This window comes from Podarcis muralis, chromosome 4 (genome assembly GCF_964188315.1).
Source record: "Podarcis muralis chromosome 4, rPodMur119.hap1.1, whole genome shotgun sequence".
In the NCBI taxonomy this organism is placed as follows: Eukaryota; Metazoa; Chordata; class Lepidosauria; order Squamata; family Lacertidae; genus Podarcis; species Podarcis muralis.
In genome coordinates this window covers 258,563-279,366 of record NC_135658.1, presented here as the reverse complement: position 1 = coordinate 279,366, position 20,804 = coordinate 258,563, and the positions used below count along the sequence as shown (strand labels likewise).

The following is a 20,804-nucleotide window of genomic DNA, read 5'->3' as shown; positions in this document are numbered from 1 at the left end:
CTTTATGGTCCAGCTCTCACTTCCATACATCCCTACTGGGAAAACCATTGCTTTTACTATACGGACCTTTGTTGGTAAGGTGATGTCTTTACTTTTTAAGATGTTGGTAAGGTGATGTCTTTACATTTTAAGATGTTGTCTAGATTTGCCATCGCCTTTCTCCCAAGGAGCAGGCGTCTTTTAATTTCATGACTGCTGTCACCATCTGCAGTGATCATGGAGCCCAAGAAAGTAAAATCTCTCACTGCCTCCATTTCTTCCCCTTCTATTTGCCAGGAGGTGATGGGACCAGTGGCCATGATCTTAGTTTTTTTGATGTTGAGCTTCAGACCATATTTTGCGCTCTCCTCTTTCACCCTCATTAAGAGGTTCTTTAATTCCTCCTCACTTTCTGCCATCAAGGTTGTGTCATCTGCATATCTGAGGTTGTTGATATTTCTTCCGGCGATCTTAATTCCGGCTTGGGATTCATCCAGCCCAGCCTTTCGCATGATGAATTCTGCATATAAGTTAAATAAGCAGGGAGACAATATACAGCCTTGCCATATTGCTTTCCCAATTTTGAACCAGTCAGTTGTTCCATATCCAGTTCTAACTGTAGCTTCTTGTCCCACATAGAGATTTTTCAGGAGACAGATGAGGTGATCCGGCACTCCCATTTCTTTAAGAACTTGCCATAGTTTGCTGTGGTCGACACAGTCAAAGGCTTTTGCATAGTCAATGAAGCAGAAGTAGATGTCTTTCTGGAACTCTCTAGCTTTCTCCATAATCCAGCGCATGTTTGCAATTTGGTCTCTGGTTCCTCTGCCTCTTCTAAATCCAGCTTGCACTTCTGGGAGTTCTCAGTCCACATACTGCTTAAGCTTCCTTGTAGAATTTTAAGCATAACCTTGCTAGCGTGTGAAATGAGTGCAATTGTGTGGTAGTTGGAGCATTCTTTGGCACTGCCCTTCTTTGGGATTGGGATGTAGACTGATCTTCTCCAATCTTCTGGCCACTGCTGAGTTTTCCAAATTTGCTGACATATTGAGTGTAGCACCTTCACAGCATCATCTTTTAAAATTTTAAATAGTTCATCTGGAATATGATCACTTCCACTGGCCTTGTTATTAGCAATGCTTTCTAAGGCCCGTTTGACTTCACTCTCCAGGATGTCTGGCTCAAGGTCAGCAACCACACTACCTGGGGTGTACGAGACATCCATATCTTTCTGGTATAGTTCCTCTATGTATTCTTGCCACCTCTTCTTGATGTCTTCTGCTTCTGTTAGGTACTTTCCACTTTTGTCTTTTATTATGGAAATCTTTGTACGAAATGTTATTTTCATATCTCCAATTTTCTTGAACAGATCTCTGGTTCTTCCCATTCTGTTGTTTTCCTCTATTTCTTTGCATTGCTCGTTTAAGAAGGCCTTCTTGTCTCTCCTTGCTATTCTTTGGAAATCTGCATTCAATTTCCTGTATCTTTCACTATCTCCCTCGCATTTTGCTTGCCTTCTCTCCTCCGCTATTTGTAAGGCCTCGTTGGACAGCCACTTTGCTTTCTTGCATTTCCTTTTCATTGGGATGGTTTTCGTTGCTGCCTCCTGTATAATGTTGCGAGCCTCCATCCATAGTTCTTCAGGCACTCTGTCCACCAAATCTAAATCCTTAAAGCTGTTAGTCACTTCCACTGTGTATTCATAAGGGATTTGACTTAGATTGTATCTTACCGGCCCAGTGGTTTTTCCTACTTTCTTCAGTTTAAGCTTGAATTTTGATATAAGAAGCTGATGATCTGAGCCACAGTCAGCTCCAGGTCTTGTTTTTGCTGACTGTATAGAGCTTCTCCATCTTTGGCTGCAGAGAATATAATCAATCTGATTTCGATGCTGCCCATCTGATGATGTCCATGTGTAGAGTCGTCTCTTGTGTTGTTGGAAAAGCGTGTTTGTGATGACCAGCTTGTTCTCTTGGCAGAACTCTACAAAGCAGTCTAGCCTCCCTCAGAAAGGAAGGCTCCCAGGGGTCATTCTGCATTCTTGATGGCAGTGCTTTTTTCTAAAGAAAATGTTTAGGGGTCCTCTCATTTTCCTACTTATATTGAAACACTGCCCCTCAATGAAGCCAAATTTAGATTCACAAAATGTTTAGTGGTATTCGTGTCCCCCCCAGAAAAAAGCACTGCTTGTTGGACAATGACAGTCTTCCCCTTCAGTTTGTCCTGGTAAACTGGACTGAACTGAGGAGACAGGCTGCCTTTTCAGAGAAAAATGAGAAATTCCTTGCTAGAGAGAAAGGTGGGTGGGGGGATCTGTTGTGCCCCTTCCTTTGCCTTCTCCCACCAACCCTGTGATCATGCTGTGTGTGCACGCATGCACACACACACGTGCGCAACCTCAATAAAGCCAGGCAGTCCCCAGCCAATAAAGTGCTGCCTGGCCACCTGCCTCAGTGGGTGCTTGGAGCTCACAGTCTCACTCACCAGGCAGACTATACTGCTAAATCAGGCAAAGAAGAAAGGAACAATCCCTCTTGCACCCAGCAAGCTGGAACATTAGGCCCATGTGTTCTGGCTTGTTTGCTGACTTGCTGCAGGTCAATGACTCATGGAAGCTGAACATCACTGACCATGAGCTGAAAACACTCAACATGGACATTGCTGCTCTACAGGAGACCAGGCTTGCTTCGAATGGCAGCCTCAGAGAAAAGAACTGCACCTTTTGTGGTCCTTTTGTGGTCAGGAGGGCACCCCAAAGAACCACACATTCACGGTGTGAGACTGGGAGCAAAGTACTCCCTTCTGTCTGCGATAGAACTGCCAGCTTTGGGCTCAGAATACTTGCCTTCTCTCCATCTCTCAACTACCTCCATTCCAGTTAACATATTGAGTGTTTACGCTCTGTGTGCTCTGATATACAGATCAAGAACAAGTTCTGCAAGGAACTAGACTGCAAACACCTTCTCGGTGGTGGTGCCCACCCTGTGGAACACCCTCCCATCAGATGTCAAAGAAATAAACAACTATCTGACTTTTAGAAGACATCTGAAGGCAGCCCTGTTTAGGGCAGTTTTTAATGTTTGAAGTTTTTTCTGTTTTTACTGTTCTGCTGGGAGCAGAGTGGCTGGGGAAAGCCAACCAGATGGGCGGGGCATAAATAATAAAATTATTATTATTATTATTATTAGTCCTGCTGGGAGAAGTCATCACAGCTGGGATAACCGCAGAGGCCCCCTTGATATCGGGAGCCTGAACAAGAATGGAGAAAGGCTACCTGAACTGTGCTCCTACCACAGCCTCTGCATCACAAACGTGATATGCTCTTCCAAGGAAAGAAAATAATGAGTGTCCTGTAGACAGCTTAGATGTCAGGTCCCTGGCACCAGCTGGACTGGCTTGTCACCAGGTGATTGCACTGAACTGTGTTAATGCCACACAGAGCTACCACAAGACCGACTGCGACGTGGTCATGCCCTGGTGGCCAGCAAAGAGGACCTCTAGCCAATCTCAGGTTCTGCACTTTGGCAGGAAGAACCAGCTGCACCAGTATAAGGTGAGGGAAAAGAATCTAGAGATCTTAGTGAACCACAAGCTTAACAGGAGTCAACCTGAGAGCGATGCAGCAGCAGCAAAAAATGCTAAATGCTATTTTAGGCTACAACAACAAAAGTGTCCAGATCCATGGAAGACAATAACACAATGAAATTCAAAACAGTAACAAATTATTGCACATTTATTCAAAATCTATGAAAAACTCCCCCCCCCCCTATTCTCTTCCAGTTCTTTTCCCTCTTTCCACCAATCGGTTCTCATTCCCTGACCAGGCTCTGGAATTGCGCTTTGAGTTCCAGGAGCTGCAGATTCAGAAGTCTTTGCAAGTGGGCAATCATTTGGTGGTCCTTCACCATTTAGTAGAATTTCACTCCCTGATCTTTGTGACACAGTAGAAATCCCGTCTCTGCCTTCAATCAGCTTGACGCTGAGACACATGGAGTTACACAGGGAATAGATCATATATCCTAAGGAACTGAAAAACCCCAAAATCCATGAGATCTTTTGAGGCAAAAGAATGCCATCAATTTTCGGATCTCTTTCTGCCCTGCCCTGCCCTGTCTTTTGCCAAAAGACAGGTGGCAACCCTGTGCCCAGGCAGCAAGACGCCCCCTCTCGGCCTCCCTGAGGTGGTCCAAAGGAAAGGAGAGCAAGTTGCCAGAAGGAGGCCTACAAAATGCCACCCCACCATCTTTGGGACTCCACTCTGGATCTGTGTAGTCATGCGTTCCATGTCTCTGATCCACAAAATATGAGTATGCTCGGCTGACGCAGCCCAGCAGGGTGAAACGAGGTAATATTCAGGGAATCCTTGTCACGCTGAAGTTCTTTTGTCTGATACCAGCATACAACAACTATATTTTCAGAAAATATAGTGTTCAGAAAATGGTGGTGGGGGATGAGTGTTCAGACCCCTGGGCTCTCACTTGTGGGGTGCCTCAGGGTTCCGTCCTCTCCCCCATGCTTTTTAACATCTACATGCAGCCACTGGGAGAGATCATCAGGGGGTTTGGACTGGGTGTTCATCAATATGCAGATGATACCCAGCTCTACCTCTCTTTCAAATCAGAACCAGTGAAGGTGGTGAAGGTCCTGTGTGAGTGCCTGGAGGCGGTTGGAGGATGGATGGCGGCTAATGGACTGAAGTTGAATCCTGACAAGACAAAAGTACTGTTTTGGGGGGACAGGGGGCGGGCTGGTGTGGAGGACTCCCTGGTCCTGAATAGGGTAACTGTGCCCCTGAAGGACCAGGTGTGCAGCCTGGGAGTCATTTTGGACTCACAGCTGTCCATGGAGGCGCAGGTCAATTCTGTATCCAGGGCAGCTGTCTACCAACTCCACCTGGTACGCAGGCTGAGACCCTACCTGCCCGCGGACTGTCTCGCCAGAGTGGTGCATGCTCTAGTTATCTCCCGCTTGGACTACTGCAATGCGCTCTACGTGGGGCTACCTTTGAAGGTGACTCGGAAACTACAACTAATCCAGAATGCGGCAGCTAGACTGGTGACTGGGAGCGGCCGCCGAGACCACATAACACCAGTCTTGAAAGACCTACATTGGCTCCCAGTACGTTTCCGAGCACAATTCAAAGTGCTGGTGTTGACCTTTAAAGCCCTAAACGGCCTTGGCCCAGTATACTTGAAGGAGCGTCTCCACCCCCATCGTTCTGCCCGGACGCTGAGATCCAGTTCCGAGGGCCTTCTGGCGGTTCCCTCATTGCGAGAAGCAAAGCTACAGGGAACCAGGCAGAGGGCCTTCTCGGTAGTGGCGCCTGCCCTGTGGAACGCCCTCCCATCAGATGTCAAAACGATAAACAACTACCTGACATTCAGAAGACTTCTTAAGGCAGCCCTGTTCAGGGAAGTTTTTAATCTGTGATATTTTAGTGTTTTTTGGTTTCTATGGAAGCCGCCCAGAGTGACTGGGGAAACCTAGCCAGATGGGCGGGGTACAAATAATAAATTATTATTATTATATTTTGCAAAGGCACATGTTACGATCTTTCGTATCCTTCGTCTGATACCTGCATACAGCAGCTGCAGACAACAACCATACTTTGCAAAGGCAGATGTGGAACATTACAAGGAAAAGTTAATCTTTTGCAAGTACTGCTTCTTAAAGTTGTTACATTTGACACTGATATTCACTAAGACATACGTGGAACACAAAAAGCTTTTATTTGGACATTACGTATATAAGAATTGATCTATTTGTATTTCCTATTCTAAATGTTGGTCCTTAATAGCTTCTACTTAACTAGAGAATGTGAAAAGAGTTATGTTTATATGATGTATAAAGAATTTATATAGTTAAACACAGCCAGTTACATTGTAGGTTTACTCTGGAGCCTTTTCTTCTCCTGAAGGAAGGCAGCCGAGGTTGAGAATCAGAGTTCTCCTCAATGGGATCCTCGAGTTCTCCCCATCGCCCCTCACTTCCCTCTACAGCACATGTCCCTCCCTCACCGAGGGTCTGAGACCAATTGGCTCCCCTCCCCTGGTTGCCCGGCCTCTTCTCCCTCCAACCTCTCATCCTTCCTCCACCTTCACTCCTTGGGCTCTCAGCCATCTTCCCTTCCTGGTTCCCCGGCTGCTTCCTCCCACCATTCCTCTGTGCCCAACCAGTCCATGACATTGCTCCATCCCTCGGCCTCTGTCCCCACAAGGCAGCTTCCCCTGACCTGATCTGGTTCCACAGCCACTGCTTTCCTTCTGCTCCCGTGAAAAGGCGGATCAGGAGGTCTTGCTGGCATCCTTCTGCCACCTGCAAGAGAGGAAAGCTAAGCAGGATGCCAGGAGTGTCCACGTCTCTCACAGGTGAAGCAGGGCATCTCTAACTACAGATGGGCCTTTCAGAAAGCCTCTCCTGCTGAGTGCAGTTAGACGTTTGTGCCCATTTCATATGTTAGTTGTGCAACAATACATCTCCTCTCCTCTGGACCCTTGTTCCCAACAGTCCCCCCAAAACAAGAAGAACCCCCCCTCCACAGATTAGTTAGAAAAGCAACAGAATGAGACCAAATGGAGAAAAACCACTTTCCTCCTTACCCAGTGGCCTCTCTCTGGTGTCCAGCGGAGCCCAAGGTCCACACTGCCTATAAATCTTCAATGATGATGTCATCTGGATGAAAGAGAAGGAAAATGAGAGGCAGAATTATTCCACAGGCCTTTATTCCCCACATTTGGACCCAACCTTCAGCCAAAGGTCCCAGGTTGGAAATGTTTTCTTCTTCTTTGGCACCACTCATAGTCCAGTAAGATTGTCTTCAGTAAACACAGTTTTAACAGTGAGTCCATAAGTGACTGTGGAGGCCAATTCTGGATCCACACATCCTTCCACAGTGGGGACATTGGTTTCCGGGTGGGAGTTGATCCCGGTGAGGGTTTGCCACGCATGCCTTCCTCTTAGCGTGTTTCTCCCTTTCGTCCTGAGTTCGAGTGCCTTCAAAGTCCATGACACCTTTGGTCAAGGCTGTTCTCCAACTGGAGCGCTCGCAGGCCAGTGTTTCCCAGTTGTCGGTGTTTATACTACATTTGCCTTGAGACAGTCTTTAAACCTCTTTTGTTGACCACCAGCATTACGCTTTCCATTTTAAAGTTCGGAATAGAGTAGTTGCTTTGGAAGATGATCGTCAGACATCTGAGCAACATGGCCAGTCCAATGAAGTTGATGTTGAAGCATCATTGCTTCAACACTGGTGATCTTTGCTTCTTCCAATACACTGGCATTAGCTCACCTGTCTTCCCAAGTGATGTGTCAGATTTTTCAGAGACACTGTTGATGGAATCTTTTGAGGAGTTGGGAGATGGCATTTATAAGTGGTCCATGTTTCACAAGCATATAGTAAGGTTGGTAGTACAATAACTTTGTAAACAAGCATTTTGGTTTCCCTCTGAATGTCTCAGTCCTCAAACACTCTGCACTTCAATTGGGAGAAAGCCACACTCACAGAGCTCAGGCGATGCTGGATTTCGGCATCAGTGTTGGCCCTTGTGGAAAGATAACTGCCCAGGTAGGAGAAGTGATTGACATTTTCCAACGTTACACCATTGAGTTGGATTTGTGGCACTGCAGAGGGGTTATTTTGTACTTGTTGGTGCAGCACTTTGGCTTTTTGGATGTTAAGCGACAGGCCAAGTTTTTCGTAAGCTTCTGCAAAGATATTTAGGATGGTTTGGAGGTCATCCTCTGAGCGTGCGCACACTATGTTGTCATCAGCATACTGAAGCTCTAAGATGGAAGGTTACTTACTCTTTGCTTTCAGCCTGCTCAGATTGTCTTCCACTGCCTCTCACAGTTTGGACAAACTCCCACAGTTTGGTCAAAGTCTTGGAGCCTCAGCTTCAGGATCTGTCCTTCCAGTGAGCACTCAGGGCTGATTTCCTTCAGAATGGAGAGGTTGGATCTTCTTGCAGTCCATGGGACTCTCCAGAGTCTCCTCCAGCACCAGAATTCAAAAGCATCCATTCTTCGGTGATCAGCCTTCTTTATGGTCCAGCTCTCACTTCCATACTGGGAAAACCACCGGGAAAACCATCAACACCACCACTTCTGCAAATTTCCCCACAAAACACATCATAACACAGTCCTTTTCCTTGTTCTATTCCAAAGGCTCCCATAAACCAATCCACTCAGACTATCCAAATAACTGTCCAATAGCAACCAATGAGTGCCACAAAACAGCAGCCTCCAGCACAAAGCTCACAGGCACTGCAGCTGCCGACCCGCCATGGCCTCTCCTCTCTAAATAGGGAACTCCACTGGGAAAGGGGGAAACCGTTCTTGGTCCATTGAAATGAGTTTTAGGAGTTTCAGTCTAGGCTCTTCTACTACCAACCCAACTGTCGGCTTGTGAAACATGGACCACTCAGGATTCCGCCAGAAAAACCCTCCCAATTTGTGACACAGATGTGATGTATGTATGGCATTTTATTAAAAGGTGTTGTGGGTGAAATGGGCTTCTTCCATGTGGTAGTTGGAAGTCTTGTTGCAACAGTTCATTGAATGAAGACCAGGCCTCTCCAGAGAGCCAAGACTGGGCAGGGGACCCAGGACTCACCCCCTCCCCCCAGGAGATGAAGAGAAAGGGAAGGAATGCTACCTACAGCCCACCCATGTCGTCCATGAAAAGATCCCACCCTCCTATCTAAAGTAACTATCTAAAATGCCCACCCAAGCCTAACTATGATCTCAACTCCAAGCCCCGTCCTAACCCTACACCTAACCCTAACTAGTCCTCTATGCACAAAATAAAATATACAAAATATATACAAAATATGCACAGATGTGCACAAAAAATGTAAAATAAAAAACAAAGAACAAAAATAAAAATATTAAAATAAAGAACTAAAAAATAAGTGTTAAAATAAAAATTAAAAGAATAAAAGAAAATCAAAATAAATCAAATAAATCAAAGTAATAAATGAAATCAAAATAGGAAAATGAAAAAATAACAATTCACTAATACTCTGCCTCCACCGACTGCCACTAACTCCTCCTCCTTCTCTCGCCTCACTACTAATCCACAATGGCTGCCTGCGAGTCAGTGGCTTTTAAAGGAGAAGCAAGAGATGTCACAAAGGAGGGGGGGTCCTTGTCACCGTGGCAACCCCCTCACCTGGACCTGGGCCCACCTGGTGATGCTCCTCCTTCAGAACTGGGAGGCCCCTGCTGTTCCGTCTGCCTGCCTTTCACCTCCTTCTTCCTGCAGCCCCATTCCCAAAGGGAGACCAGCCCCACATCCTCCCAGGCAGGCTAGGGGTCTCCACAGCGCAGGATTGGACCATCTGCTTGGCATGCAGGTCTTCCATCCTGGGCAGCATCTCTGGGGGGGGGGGGGGGCTAGCGATGCGTGTGTCCCCCCCCCCCCGTCTGAACCCCTGGAGAGCTTCTGCCGGTCAGTGCTGGCTAGTTGAAGAAAGAGATTGAGCACCTGAAAGGAGATACAGAGGAGGGAGACCAGGATGATGAAGGGTCTGGAAACCAAGCCTGATGAGGAATGGTTGAAGCAGTTAGAAACCAACCCTGATCCATATTGTAGATATGGAAGACAACATTAAACAGAAGTGAGTGTGTAAAAAAAAGGAAAAAGGGAGGGCAACTCTCTTTTACGATGGTTATGAAAAGGTTTGCGATGGAAAGTTAGAGCTGACTCTTCCCCTTCCTTTATGGAGTGAATATTGCAGTTGTTGTATAAGGGATTATTTTTTTGACTGGGATATAATTGAAATTCATAATATTTTGGAACACAGAAATAAAATCACCAGCCATCAGTTCTAGCACACGGGACGCCACCTAAATTATATAATTTTGTATTTGAACAGTTGGTATTAGTAATTGTATTATAATTTGGTATTGTTATAATGAGTATTATTGGATTGATATTGAAAATTAATAAAAATTTATTATCAAAGATGTTAGTCCCTTTTATTGCTTTGCCAGTGCTTGCCATTTGCTAATCAGCATAAAAAATCATATCCAATTGCAATCATTCAATCAGTCATATTTGTGTGAATTACCATACACTCAATTTTCTATTTCCCCTTTTCTGTATACATTCTGTATTGTTTGTAATTCCATTTCATATTGTCAGAGCTGCCCTAGGTCCCAGCTCACAAAGCACCAACGCCAGTTCGTTGTTATATAAAACAGTCTTTATTGAAGTTCAGTTTCGCTTTCACAGCCACAGCGCGCAGCTCTACGTCTCAAACTCTAGACCGCCGAAGCTCCGTCTGAGTCTCCTCCCCCCAGACACCAGTTTAAGACTCTAGCCTTGCTCCACCTCTTCCTTTGCTCTTTCCTCCTCTGGTTCCGCCTGTCCGCTGGGGTCTTGCCCTTCCTAGACTCTTCTGACGCTGAGTCCCGAGTCTTCCCCCTGCCTCCAGCGGACTTTAGGACCTGGTTCCCAATCCGGGTTTTCTGCTGTCCCGCGCGCCTGTACATTTGAACTTGGCGCGCCCGCCCAGCCGGTCACCTTCCTCCTGACCGTTACACTGCTCCTGTCACTGCTTTCCCCTTCGGGGAGGCTAGCTGGGTCTGACCTCCCCTCCGTTCCCCCACTCTCCGATAGAGGCGTGGTCAGCCCTGACTCCTCCTCCCTGCTTGCCGGAGGAGGCGCTGACTCTGACCTATGGGGCTCTTCCCCCCCACTGCGCTCTGGTGGGGAAGCTGGTCCTGATCTCCCGCTGCTGCTTTGGGAGTCCCCGCTGGCCCCTTGCTTCTGGTGCGTCCCCCCTGGGACCCCCCTTGCCCTGGCCATCGGCGCCCCCTTCTGGGAATCTTCTGATTCGCTGGAGAAGCTCATGGAATCTCTCGGGTCACTGTTATTCTCCCCTCCACTGCCCTCAGATTCTTCCCCTTCGCTCTCCATTTCCTCTCTCCCCTGTGCCTCTGCTCCTGAGCCCCTGACACATATCATCTCCATTTATCATTTCTTTCAAGCTTTGTATATCAACAGAGCCAAGAGATTTGTTTCAGTTACATGTCTGTGGGTGCTTCTTGTTGTGTGAATAAGCTTTATTCCCAGTTCCCCTGAGTTGCTATTGAGCAAAATCGAACCATGATGAGGATCCAATGGATGCAGGTCCCTTGGCCTTGATTGAACATACCGTATTTTTCGCCCTATAGGCCTGAGCTTCCCCCGACCCCAGCCCCCAGAACAGGCTGCTATCCGCAAGCTGCTGCGGGAACTCCTGCCGGGCTCCAAAGGCTTGCGGATAGCTGCCTGAAGCCTGGAGAGAGAGAGAGGTCAGTGCGCACCGCAGTGGCGTAGCGTGGGGGGTGCAGGGGGGGCCGGCCGCACCGGGCGCAACATCTGGGGTTAGGGCAAATCCATGGGTTAGGGGGCGCAAATCCACGGGTTAGGGGGCGCAAATTACTTGCCTTGCCCCGGGTGCTGACCACCCACACTACGCCACTGGCGCACCGACCCCTCTCGCTCTCCAGGCTTCAGCGAAAGCCTGCATTCGCCCCATAGGATGCACACACATTTCCCCTTCATTTTTGGAGGGGAAAAAGTGCGTCCTATAGGGCGAAAAATACGGTGATGTCAATCGACAGTTTAAAACACCCCCCAGTTCACCCCCACCCCCCAGAAAGATGAGTTTGCAAAGTCCCTGGGGCTCAGATCACACAGGCAAGAAATAGCTCCAAAAAAGTTTATTGAGTGTCAACGGACAGAACAGTTTTTAAAAAGGGGAGATGAGAGAATATAAAAGTGTTTTATTGGTGGGGGGGGGGAGAGACTTTAAAATTGCTGGCTGCAGCCCTTGGCTCTGTGGCCTGAGAAAGAGGGGCTGATCCTGCAAGGACGGGGGGGGGGGGGGCAGGAGGGGAGCAGCAAGACACCAGTTCTTCTAGGCTAGTGCAGAGTTTGAGTGGAGGCAGTACAAGGTGGGCAGCGGGAGAGAAGCCCCCCCCCCAAGTTCTGTGGGGAGGGGTTGCCTGGCAGCAGCTTTGCCCTGGGACCCTCCCAGCCGCCCCTTCTCAGAGCTGGGCTCCCTGCCGTGGCTTTTCCCCCACACTCAGGCGGCGGAAGAAGCCCACCAGGGCAGAGACGTCCTTGGGGGAAGCCAGGGGGGAGGTGGGGAGCTCTGGGCCCTCCTGGGGGGTCTTCTTCTGAAACAGGGTGGGGAAGCGGAAGCCGCTGGGGGCTTCGGGCGAGGCAGGGCCTTGGGGGGAGGCGGCCACGGTGGCCATGGGGGGGGACCTGAGGAAGGCCTTGAGACCCTGCCCAAAGAGCCCCCCGGCCTTCTTGCCACAGCCTGGGGGGAGGGTGGGGGTGGCCGGGGCGGCTTCTGGCTCTGCTGGCCTGGGGGGCTCTGTGCAGGGTGGCAGGGCGGTGAGCGTGTGTCTCCGCCTCTCTCTGGTGCTCTGGGGGCTCTCCAGGGCGAGGCGGAGGCCCTGCTGGGACCGGTTGCGCCTCCGGGAGCGGGGGGGCCGCAGGAAGAAGAGGTCTAGCTCCACGTCCTGCAGACCAGGGTCGCGGGCCGAGCAGCTGGCGATGGAGCGCCGCTTCTGCTTCTCCTTGCGCTCACGCTCCTGGCGCTGCTGCCGGCACACGGCGGCCTCCCGAGCCTGGTTGTCCTGGGGAGAAGGAGGAGGAGGAGATGAGAAGAAGAGCCATCTGCACCAGCATCCTGTTCTCTCCGGGGCCAACCAGGGGCCCCCTCCGAGGACCAAACCTCTCCCCTCCTGCGCTTTCCAGAAGCAGAGACACCCTGGCTAGCTGCCTTCCAAATACCTCTCTGCCTCCAGGAATTTGTCTAATCCTCCTTTCAAGGCATCCAGGTTGGTGGCCGCCTTGCCTCCTGTGGCAGGGAGTTCCGCAGTCCCACTATGTGCTGCGTGAAGGAGGGAGCCAGGAGCTGATCCTGCACTCTGCAGGGGGTGCTGGAGCCACAGCAAAGCGGGAGGCCATGCAAGGAGCTTCAGGTGCCCCAGGCAGAGCCACTGCGAGGAACCCAACTGCCCCGACTGGTGAGGGGCCTCTAAGCCAATGCAACAAAACAACAACACCACAAACTGGCTTATAAGTATAAAGCCAAATTTACTAGAATAATAGCTAGAATAGAGATAGACTTGTATCCATTCAAGCAATGTGTGCCTGGATCAGTCACAGGGAGGCAAATCAAACCCACCCCCTGGTGAGAATCAGGCAAGTGGGCAAAAGGAGACCCCTTCTCCGGATATTTTACAGGTTTCGCTACACGCTTCATCGGGCACTTTCTTTATCCTGAGCAAACCATTTTGTATGACTGGGTAAGGTATAGTATGAGACTGATATTTTCTAATTTTTATGATTTACCACACATTGTAATTGGAGTGCTTTTTGTCTCATCCAGCTGTTCGGACTGATGGGTGGTGGCTTTGATTTGAACAGCCTTTGTTTTGCACATGGCGCCTTAGTATGCTTGTTGCTTGAATGGTTACAAGTCTATCTCTGTTCTAGCTATTATTCTAGTAAATTTGGCTTTATACTTCTAAGCCAGTTTGTGGTGGTGTTGTTTTTGGGGCCTGATCTGCCTCCCTACCTCAGAGGAGTCCCCTGCCCCCCAAGGGGATATCCCACCACTGCCCTCCAGCTGGGGGGAAGGTTCAATTGTGATCAGGACTGGGGGAGGGAGGGCCCTTAACTCAGCGGCCTGCAGAAGGCTCAGTTCCCACCAGGGGCACCTGCAGAGGGGGCTGGGAATGTCTGCCAATGGCCGGAGTAGCTATAAGACGCCTTCCTATGTCCCTCCAGAGGCCCATAGACTGCCCCCTTCAGGCCACCACCCCACCAGTGCGTTGGGGGGGGGGGCAGGTTTTACCTGCACGGCAGCCAGGAACCGCTCTCCGAAGGACTGGAAGATGCGGCAGCACTCAGTCAGGTTGAAGGTCTCGGGGTCCTCGCAGAGGAAGTCGCACAGGGTGGCCGCGGTCTGGCTCAGGCCCTCCTGGGAGGCCCTGACGGCCTGCAGCTCCACCGCAGCCACCTGCACAAAGGGCCCCACCTGGGCACCCAGACCCAGGCCCTCCAGCTCCCCCTGGGCACTCAGAAGACGCTGCCCCAGGCTCTCCAGCTCCACCATCACCTCCTGGTCAACGATCCTGCAAAGGGAGCGCACAATGTGTTGGGGAGCTGCGCTTGCTTCATCCCCCCCCCCCCAACTGCCAGACTACACCCCCCCCCCCCGCAGCTGCAAGCCCAGTCTGCTTCAGAAGGCCCAGCAGGAAAGACAAGAGAGCAAATGAGGAACTAGAGCAAGGGCAGGAACTGGAAGGGATGCCCCCCAACCCCTTCATTCCCATTCTCTCTCCCCCCCACTCCAAATGGGGGCACAGAGCACTGCCCTTCCTCACCGCGAAGCAGGCCCCACGTGCTGCAGCTTGCTGGGGAACTGCAGGAGAGTCGGGTCCTTCTTCTCTGCCTCCTGCAGGGAGAAGGAGGTGGTGAGTTAGCCCTGGAGACCTTGCCCTGTCCTTCCAGGAAGACGACTGCAGGGTCAAGGCAGGGAAAGGGGAGAAAGAGCGGAGGGGGAATCTGGCTCAGTCCCTGCTCAGCCAGGAAGCTGGTTAGAGTCCATGGGAAGAGAACACCACCTTCTGCCCCACGGGGAGAAAGCAAGGGCCAAGGCAGCCCCGGTCTTCTTCCAGGACAGGAAACTGAGAGGAGGAACTGACAGACCGGCCAAAGGACCGGTATCTGTTTTTAAACTGGAGCAAGAGGCGAGCAGCGAGGCACCAAATCATGTTGATGATGCTAAATTGTTCAGGATGGTAAAAAACAAACAAACAAACAGATTGCAGAGGTCCTTTTGGAGCTCTTCATAAACAGAGGCCCAAGGACAAATGCAATTCAGTGCGAACTGGTGTAAAGAGTGCAAGCTGGAGCAAAACCATCTTAATTTCCCCTATATACAGACCAGGAGCAAGATGCTGGGGTCATAGTGGATGGGTCATTGGAGACGTCAACTCCATGGATGGCAGCCATGAAAAGGGCAAATTCCTCGCTAGGGATCGATCATGAGGAAAGGAGTCCTTTTTCTGGCCCTCCTTCTGCCGGCGTTTGCTGAGGGCACCACCCACATGGGGCACACCCCACCAGCCCCCTTCCTACCCGCTGTGCCCCCTCAGGGGCTGGCAGAGCTCACCAGGGCAACAAAGTGCAGAAGGTCCATTCCTGGCCGGTTGGCCTTGGTGTCCGTGAGCCTCAGCAGCGAGGACATGCGGAAGCCCAGCGCAGAGCCAGCGTAGCCGCCCTGCAGGGAGAGGGGACACCCGTCTTAATAATTAATAATAATAAGAAGAAGAAATTATACCCCACTCATCTGACTGGGTTGCCTCAGCCACTCTGGGCAGTTTCCAACCAAAGCACAGGTAAACATCCTCATCAAACATCAAAACCTTCCTGAAACAGAGCTGTCCTCAGGTGGAGTCACAGGTCAGAGCACCCCAGCCCAACGGCCAGCCTCTTTTGCCACAGCTCATGCCCTGCCTGCTGCTGCTGCCCATGCCCCTCCCCAAAGCCACATGTTCTTCCAGCTCTTCTCACCAGCCCCATACTCAAAGAAGCCCTGGCTGGCCAGGTGCCAACTGCCCACAGTGCTCAGAGCAGAGACTCAGGGGCCAGGTTGCGCCACCCGCTGAAGGGCAGGTCCTCTGCCCTCTATTGCAGGCTTTTGTGGGGGTGCAAGGAGGTGCTCCCGCTGCCAGCTGGATGGCTGAGAAGCAGAGAAACCAGGTGCCACCTCCTGCTCAGGTAGCGCCACCTCCGAGGCACACCGGGAGTGGAGCACCCCCCTACAACTGGGGACCCCTCAACCCCCTTGCCCTCCCAATCCCCCATGGGGCCTGGAGGCTGACCCAAGAGGGTGGCCTTTCCTGCCTGCCAGACCAGAGGCAGCCCTCTTCCCCCCCGCCCCCGCCAGCCAAGCCCCCTCACCTCATTCATGTAGTTTCCTGCCTTCAGCACCAGCTGGAGGAGTTCGTGCAGCTCCTCACACTCCAACAACTCTGGGGGAGGGGAAAAATGAGATCAATCCAGTCCATACTGGTGAAGGGGGGGTGGGATGGCACCCCTGCAGGTGACTCCAGTGACCCCACATTGCCTCTGGGACACCAGCCCTGTCAACTGAATGGCTGACAGATCCCCACTTCTGAATTTTGCATTGCCACCAGGACAAGCCAATAGCCATTCTGCAGCCTCCAGGCAATGTCTGGCCCCCGTTCATTCTCCTCCCAGCCCGTCCTGAGCAGGGAGAGTCAAGCCACATGCCCAGGACTCAGCTGCCCCCCCTCCCCATGGGTACCTAGGGCTGCCTCTGTCAGAATCTGGATGGCCGACTGCAGCGAGTTGAGCTGGGGGAAGAACTCCTCCTGCAAGACCAGGAGCTTCAGGCGGTGGACGTAGCTGGCAGGGCAAAGAGAAGGAGGGAATCATGGAACCGCTGGGCTGGAAGGGACCTCAAGGGTCCTCTAGTCCAGCCGCTGCAGCGCAGGAATGGCAGCTCCAGAATCCATGGCTGGTGCCACACCAGCTCTGCTCAAAAACCTCTCAGGGAATCAAACACATCAGAAAGTCCTTCCTCATGTTTAGTTGGAATCTCCTTTCTTGAGAGTTGAATCCCTTGTTTCATGCCTTCCAGAGAAGCAGAAAACAGCTCCATCTTCCACCATTAATTCTTTCTTTCTTTATTGGCCCTCCAGATATCAGAGGAGCGCTCTCAGCCTTCTCTTCTCTGGGCTACACATGCCCAACGCCCTCAACCGTTCCTCACCAGGCTTGGTTTCCTGGTCCTTGAGGAGGGCATCCCTGTCCCTCTGCTCTGGGGCAGCCCAGCAGGAGCAGAAGGGCCGGCTGAAGCCTCTGCTCCCCCCTGGACCCACGCCAACCCTCTCACCTGGGCACCTGGACGAGGAGCAGGGCAAAGACCTCAGCCTCCGAGAGGCGGCTCTGGCAGCCTCGGAACGCAGCCAGCTTCTTGGCCTTCCCAAAGAGAAAAGGGAAGGTGTCACTTGGGAGTTGGGGAGCAGAGCAAGCCTCCCCCCCCCCCTATTTCCCAGCAGTCACCTCCTCCGCATCAGGCAGCATCTTTGTCAACTCCAGCAGCTTCTCCGCCCCGTAAAGGGCTCCTGCTCCATCCTGTATATCGGCCACAATCTCCTGGACCGGCCTGGGAAGAGAGACGAGGCAGCTCCCTTACCTGGGCTGGCGTCTTCTGCACCAGCCAAAGGCCCCCTCACCACCTCTCTGGGGGTCCAGCCCAGCCGCCCTCCTGCCTGCCTGCCACCTACCTCTTGAACTGCTTGAGGAAGATGCCCAGGTTCAGAATCTTCTTGGAGTCCAGCAGGGAGACCTGGAGGGAGGAGGAGAAGCAGGGAAGGACTTGAGCAAGAAAGCGCAGCCTCTCCCGGCCACCACATGTCACACACACAAACCTCTCTGCGCCACCGAGGCCCTGACCCTGGCCCAGCACCTTCCTAGAAGCCCAGAGCCCAGTCCTGCTTCCCTCGGGCAGCTGCCTTCTGGGAAGAGGCATTCTTCCAAACCAGATCCCCCATTCCTGATGCTTCACCTGCTCTCCCATCCAACCAGGGCAGGCGTCACCCTTGAAAGACGCCCCCCAAACGGCACTGAGCCCCCCAGCCCAGCTCCAAGGCTCAAGGCTCCAATAGCTGCATTTCACATCAAGGGGCAGGGGGTCCCAAGAAAGGCAGCTAGCTTGGGCAAGACCAGGTGACTGGTTCTTGGGTGCTCCCTCTGCCCTGACAGGCAGCAGCTCACCGACGCTCCCCTCTCCTTCCGCTGGATCCTCTCAGTTGGGGACTGAGCCAGGGACTGAGCTGGGTGACTCCCCCCGACCATGCCAGGTCCCCTTGTCCTGGGGGAGAGAGCAGGCCAGCCCCACACCTTTCTCCCTCCGCTCTGCTCTCACACTCTGGGCCTCAGGAGATGGGCCGCACAACCCTCTCCTCTCGTTTCTCAAGGCTGCCTCTGGCACCCCAGCGGATCTCTTCGCGCCCCCCACTTCCCCAGACAGGCGGCCACACACGGGGCTCCCATTGGCCCCTTCTGGGCGCCCGGCAGGGCGAAGCCTGCTGCGTCACTGTCCGCCCCGTCGGGCTCACCTGCTCTGCCGGCGGCTGCCCCCGCAGGCTCCCCCCGGACGGCTCCGGGCGCTGCCCGAAAAGCTCCTCCAGGAGGGCGAGGTCCAGCGGGAAGCCGTCGCCCCGACGCCGCCCGGGCGCCGTCCAGAGGTTGTGGCGCCCCCGGATGCGCTCTGCCGGGATGGCCTCCCAGTTGAAGTTGCGCAGCCGCGCCGCCCGCCGCCCCGAGCACCCCTCCCCGCCCGGCCAGGCCCGTGGCGCTCCGGGGCTCAAGCCGACGGGCGGCGGCGGGGGCGGCGGCAGCGGAGGCGGCGGCGAGGCAGCCGCGGGGTCCGGGTGCAGAGGAGGCGTCGAGAGGGAGGCGTCGGCGGCGTCGGGGGTCACCGCGGGGCCCGTCCAGTCTGTGGGCGAGGCGGGAGAGCTCCGGACGGTCACCATTGTCGGTAGGAAGAGAAGAGAGTACAGTACAGGCGCGTCGAGAGCCGTCGGGGATGTCCGCTCCCAGCCCACGGCGTCAGGGAGTCATCGGAAGGGGGCGGCCTCGGACGTGCCCCACCCAGCCCGGCTCTAGACGTATCACCTGAGGGCTTGAGCGCCAAGGGACGGGGCGGGAGCATCGGCCTCTTCCCGATGAAGCCCAGAGCTAGCGCGCGGAGGGATAAGACCGAGAAAGCCAGGCGAGGATGGCGCCCAGACACCGCCTCCTCCCTTCCCTTCCCCACCGCCTTGTTGCTGCCCAGGCCAGGCCTCTGCCCCGCAGCTCACGCAGGTTTCAAAGAAGCCCCGACGGGAAAGGGCCGCCACCGACGACGCCCCTCCCGCTCCCCACCGGAGTGGACAGTCCTGGCTTGCCCACACAAAGCAAGGCTGGCGAGGTCCAGGAAGACTCGCTCGCCCCTGTACCGCGACAACCGATGGCTGCCTCGGCGTCCATCCCGGGGGCGGCGCTGCCGAGCTGCGACGGGGCGAACAACTGTGCTTTCTTCTCCATCTCGGGTCCCGTTATATTTCAGCTGGTGGCTGAAGACGCCCAAAAAAGGGCACCGGCGGCCGCATCTCCGCTGGTGACGGGGGGCGGGAGGTCCCCAACCAAGGAGCCCCCCCCCCATTGCTTGACTCCGTCACAACAGGGGCTGTTGTACTTCTTTCAGAGATATTAAGGTGTGCGCCACACCCCGGCCTACAAATAGGCTTCATCCCTTCTGTGCTCCCCGCCCCCCAGCATTTTTTTCCAGGTGTCCCCACGGCTGGAAACCTGAGAGGGAGGCGGGACTACGAGAGAGGGAGCGGCCGGACTCCTGGGTCCTGCAGGGGCCCTTTAGCCCGCCTTCCGCATGCCATTGCTTGGGCAGCGGTCTGCTGGACGTGGCAGGACTGGGCTCTGCTTCCTTCGGCATGTCTCGACGTGCTCCCAGCCACTCCTTTCCAAGGAACCGAGATATGCGGGGGGGGGGGGTGCTGTTTCTTGGAGCTCTCCCTATAGTGCCCCCACCAACCAAGGCTTTTGGGGTGGAGGCCGTGGGGCTCCTGCTTCTAGCACCACTTGGGAGTCCTCTCCTGGCCTCCTGCCCGAGCCCCGTAAGTGTTCCTCTCCCTCCTGCCCCCCTCTTTTTGGGCCTGCAATAGGTGAGGGAGTCCAGAGGGGGGCTGGCTGCCAATTTGTGAAGGAACGTCAGGCATTTTTTGGTGAGGGCTCTCGCTGATCTCAGAGATTGCCGGATTCCTCTTTTTATGATATCCTGTTGTTGCAATCTTGAATTTTCCCCCTCCTCTTTCAGAGCCATCCAAGCTGGTGACCCCCGCCTCCTGTGGGAGGGAGTTCCATAGCTTAACTGTGCTGCACCAAGGACTTTGTCCTGCATCCATGAATGGCCCCCGGTTCCCAAGAGACACGAGGAGCTCAGCTGGTGTACACTGCAGATCAGGAAAGACGCGAAGAAGCAGCTATTGGAGGCAAGAAGGCTTCCCTTGGGAAATGAAGTCTTGTCCAAATGAAACAAGCTTTCACAAAAAACAAAAAAACCCAGGTGCAAGCAGATGGAAAGGGCTGCGAAAACTGAAACCGAGGAGCACATTGCTGAAAACATTAAGAGCAACAACAAGTGCTTTAAATGTATTAGTAGCAGGAGACTGGCTATGGTGGCAGTTGGACCCTGGGATGACCAGGGAGTCCAAAGTGTGCCAAAGGAGGATGAGGAGATTGCAGAGAAGCTGCAACATAAGATACGGGGCAGATCCCAGTGCCTGGACTAACATTTGCAGGAAGGAGGTCTAAGGAACTGAGGCAGGAAACAACGATGAGAGGTGAATTCTAGGCCCACAGACAAGAGAGAAACTGACCCACTCAAGGATTCTCTAAGAATTCAAATGTGAAACTGTTAATCGTCTTTTTTAAAAAATGTACCCCGTCCCTTGGATCAGCCTGCATGCCTGAGAACTGGAAAGCAGCCAATGCAACACCAATTTTTAAAAAGGGATTCGGGGGGATCCTGGAAATTACAGTCCAACTACACCTGTCCCCAGACAAGTGGTGGCCAAGCATTGTTAAAGATAGAATAAGCAAATGTACAGTGGTACCTTGGGTTACAGACGCTTCAGGTTACAGACTCTGCCAACCAAGAAATAGTCCCTCGGGTTAAGAACTTTGCTTCAGGATGAGAACAGAAATCGCACGGTGGCAGCAG

At 52.9% G+C, this 20,804-nt stretch overlaps 1 protein-coding gene across 1 annotated transcript; it reads right to left on the bottom strand.

Annotated features, from left to right (window-relative positions):
* Positions 1 to 11,673: 11,673 nt before the first annotated feature.
* Positions 11,674 to 19,909, bottom strand: LOC114595154 (FH2 domain-containing protein 1-like). Its single transcript, XM_028725488.2, has 10 exons — positions 18,142 to 19,909; positions 17,308 to 17,369; positions 17,084 to 17,186; positions 16,914 to 16,999; positions 16,323 to 16,423; positions 15,956 to 16,026; positions 15,165 to 15,272; positions 14,374 to 14,444; positions 13,842 to 14,121; positions 11,674 to 12,615 (listed from the first exon to the last, which is right to left on the bottom strand). Exons 1-10 carry the CDS (start codon positions 18,556 to 18,558, stop codon positions 12,016 to 12,018), a joined length of 1,899 nt encoding a protein of 632 aa, XP_028581321.2. The 5' UTR covers positions 18,559 to 19,909; the 3' UTR covers positions 11,674 to 12,015.
* Positions 19,910 to 20,804: the final 895 nt, after the last annotated feature.

Bases quoted from the DNA above. Each gene is read 5' to 3' on its own strand.
- LOC114595154 (XM_028725488.2), bottom strand. From the start codon at position 18,558: ATGGTGACCGTCCGGAGCTCTCCCGCCTCGCCCACAGACTGGACGGGC. The intron at 16,027-16,322 runs GTACCCATGGGG...CCCCTCCCCCAG, and splicing joins TCTGACAGAGGCAGCCCTAG to AGTTGTTGGAGTGTGAGGAG. The intron at 14,445-15,164 runs GTGAGCTCTGCC...TTCTCCCTGCAG, and splicing joins TTCTGCACTTTGTTGCCCTG to GAGGCAGAGAAGAAGGACCC.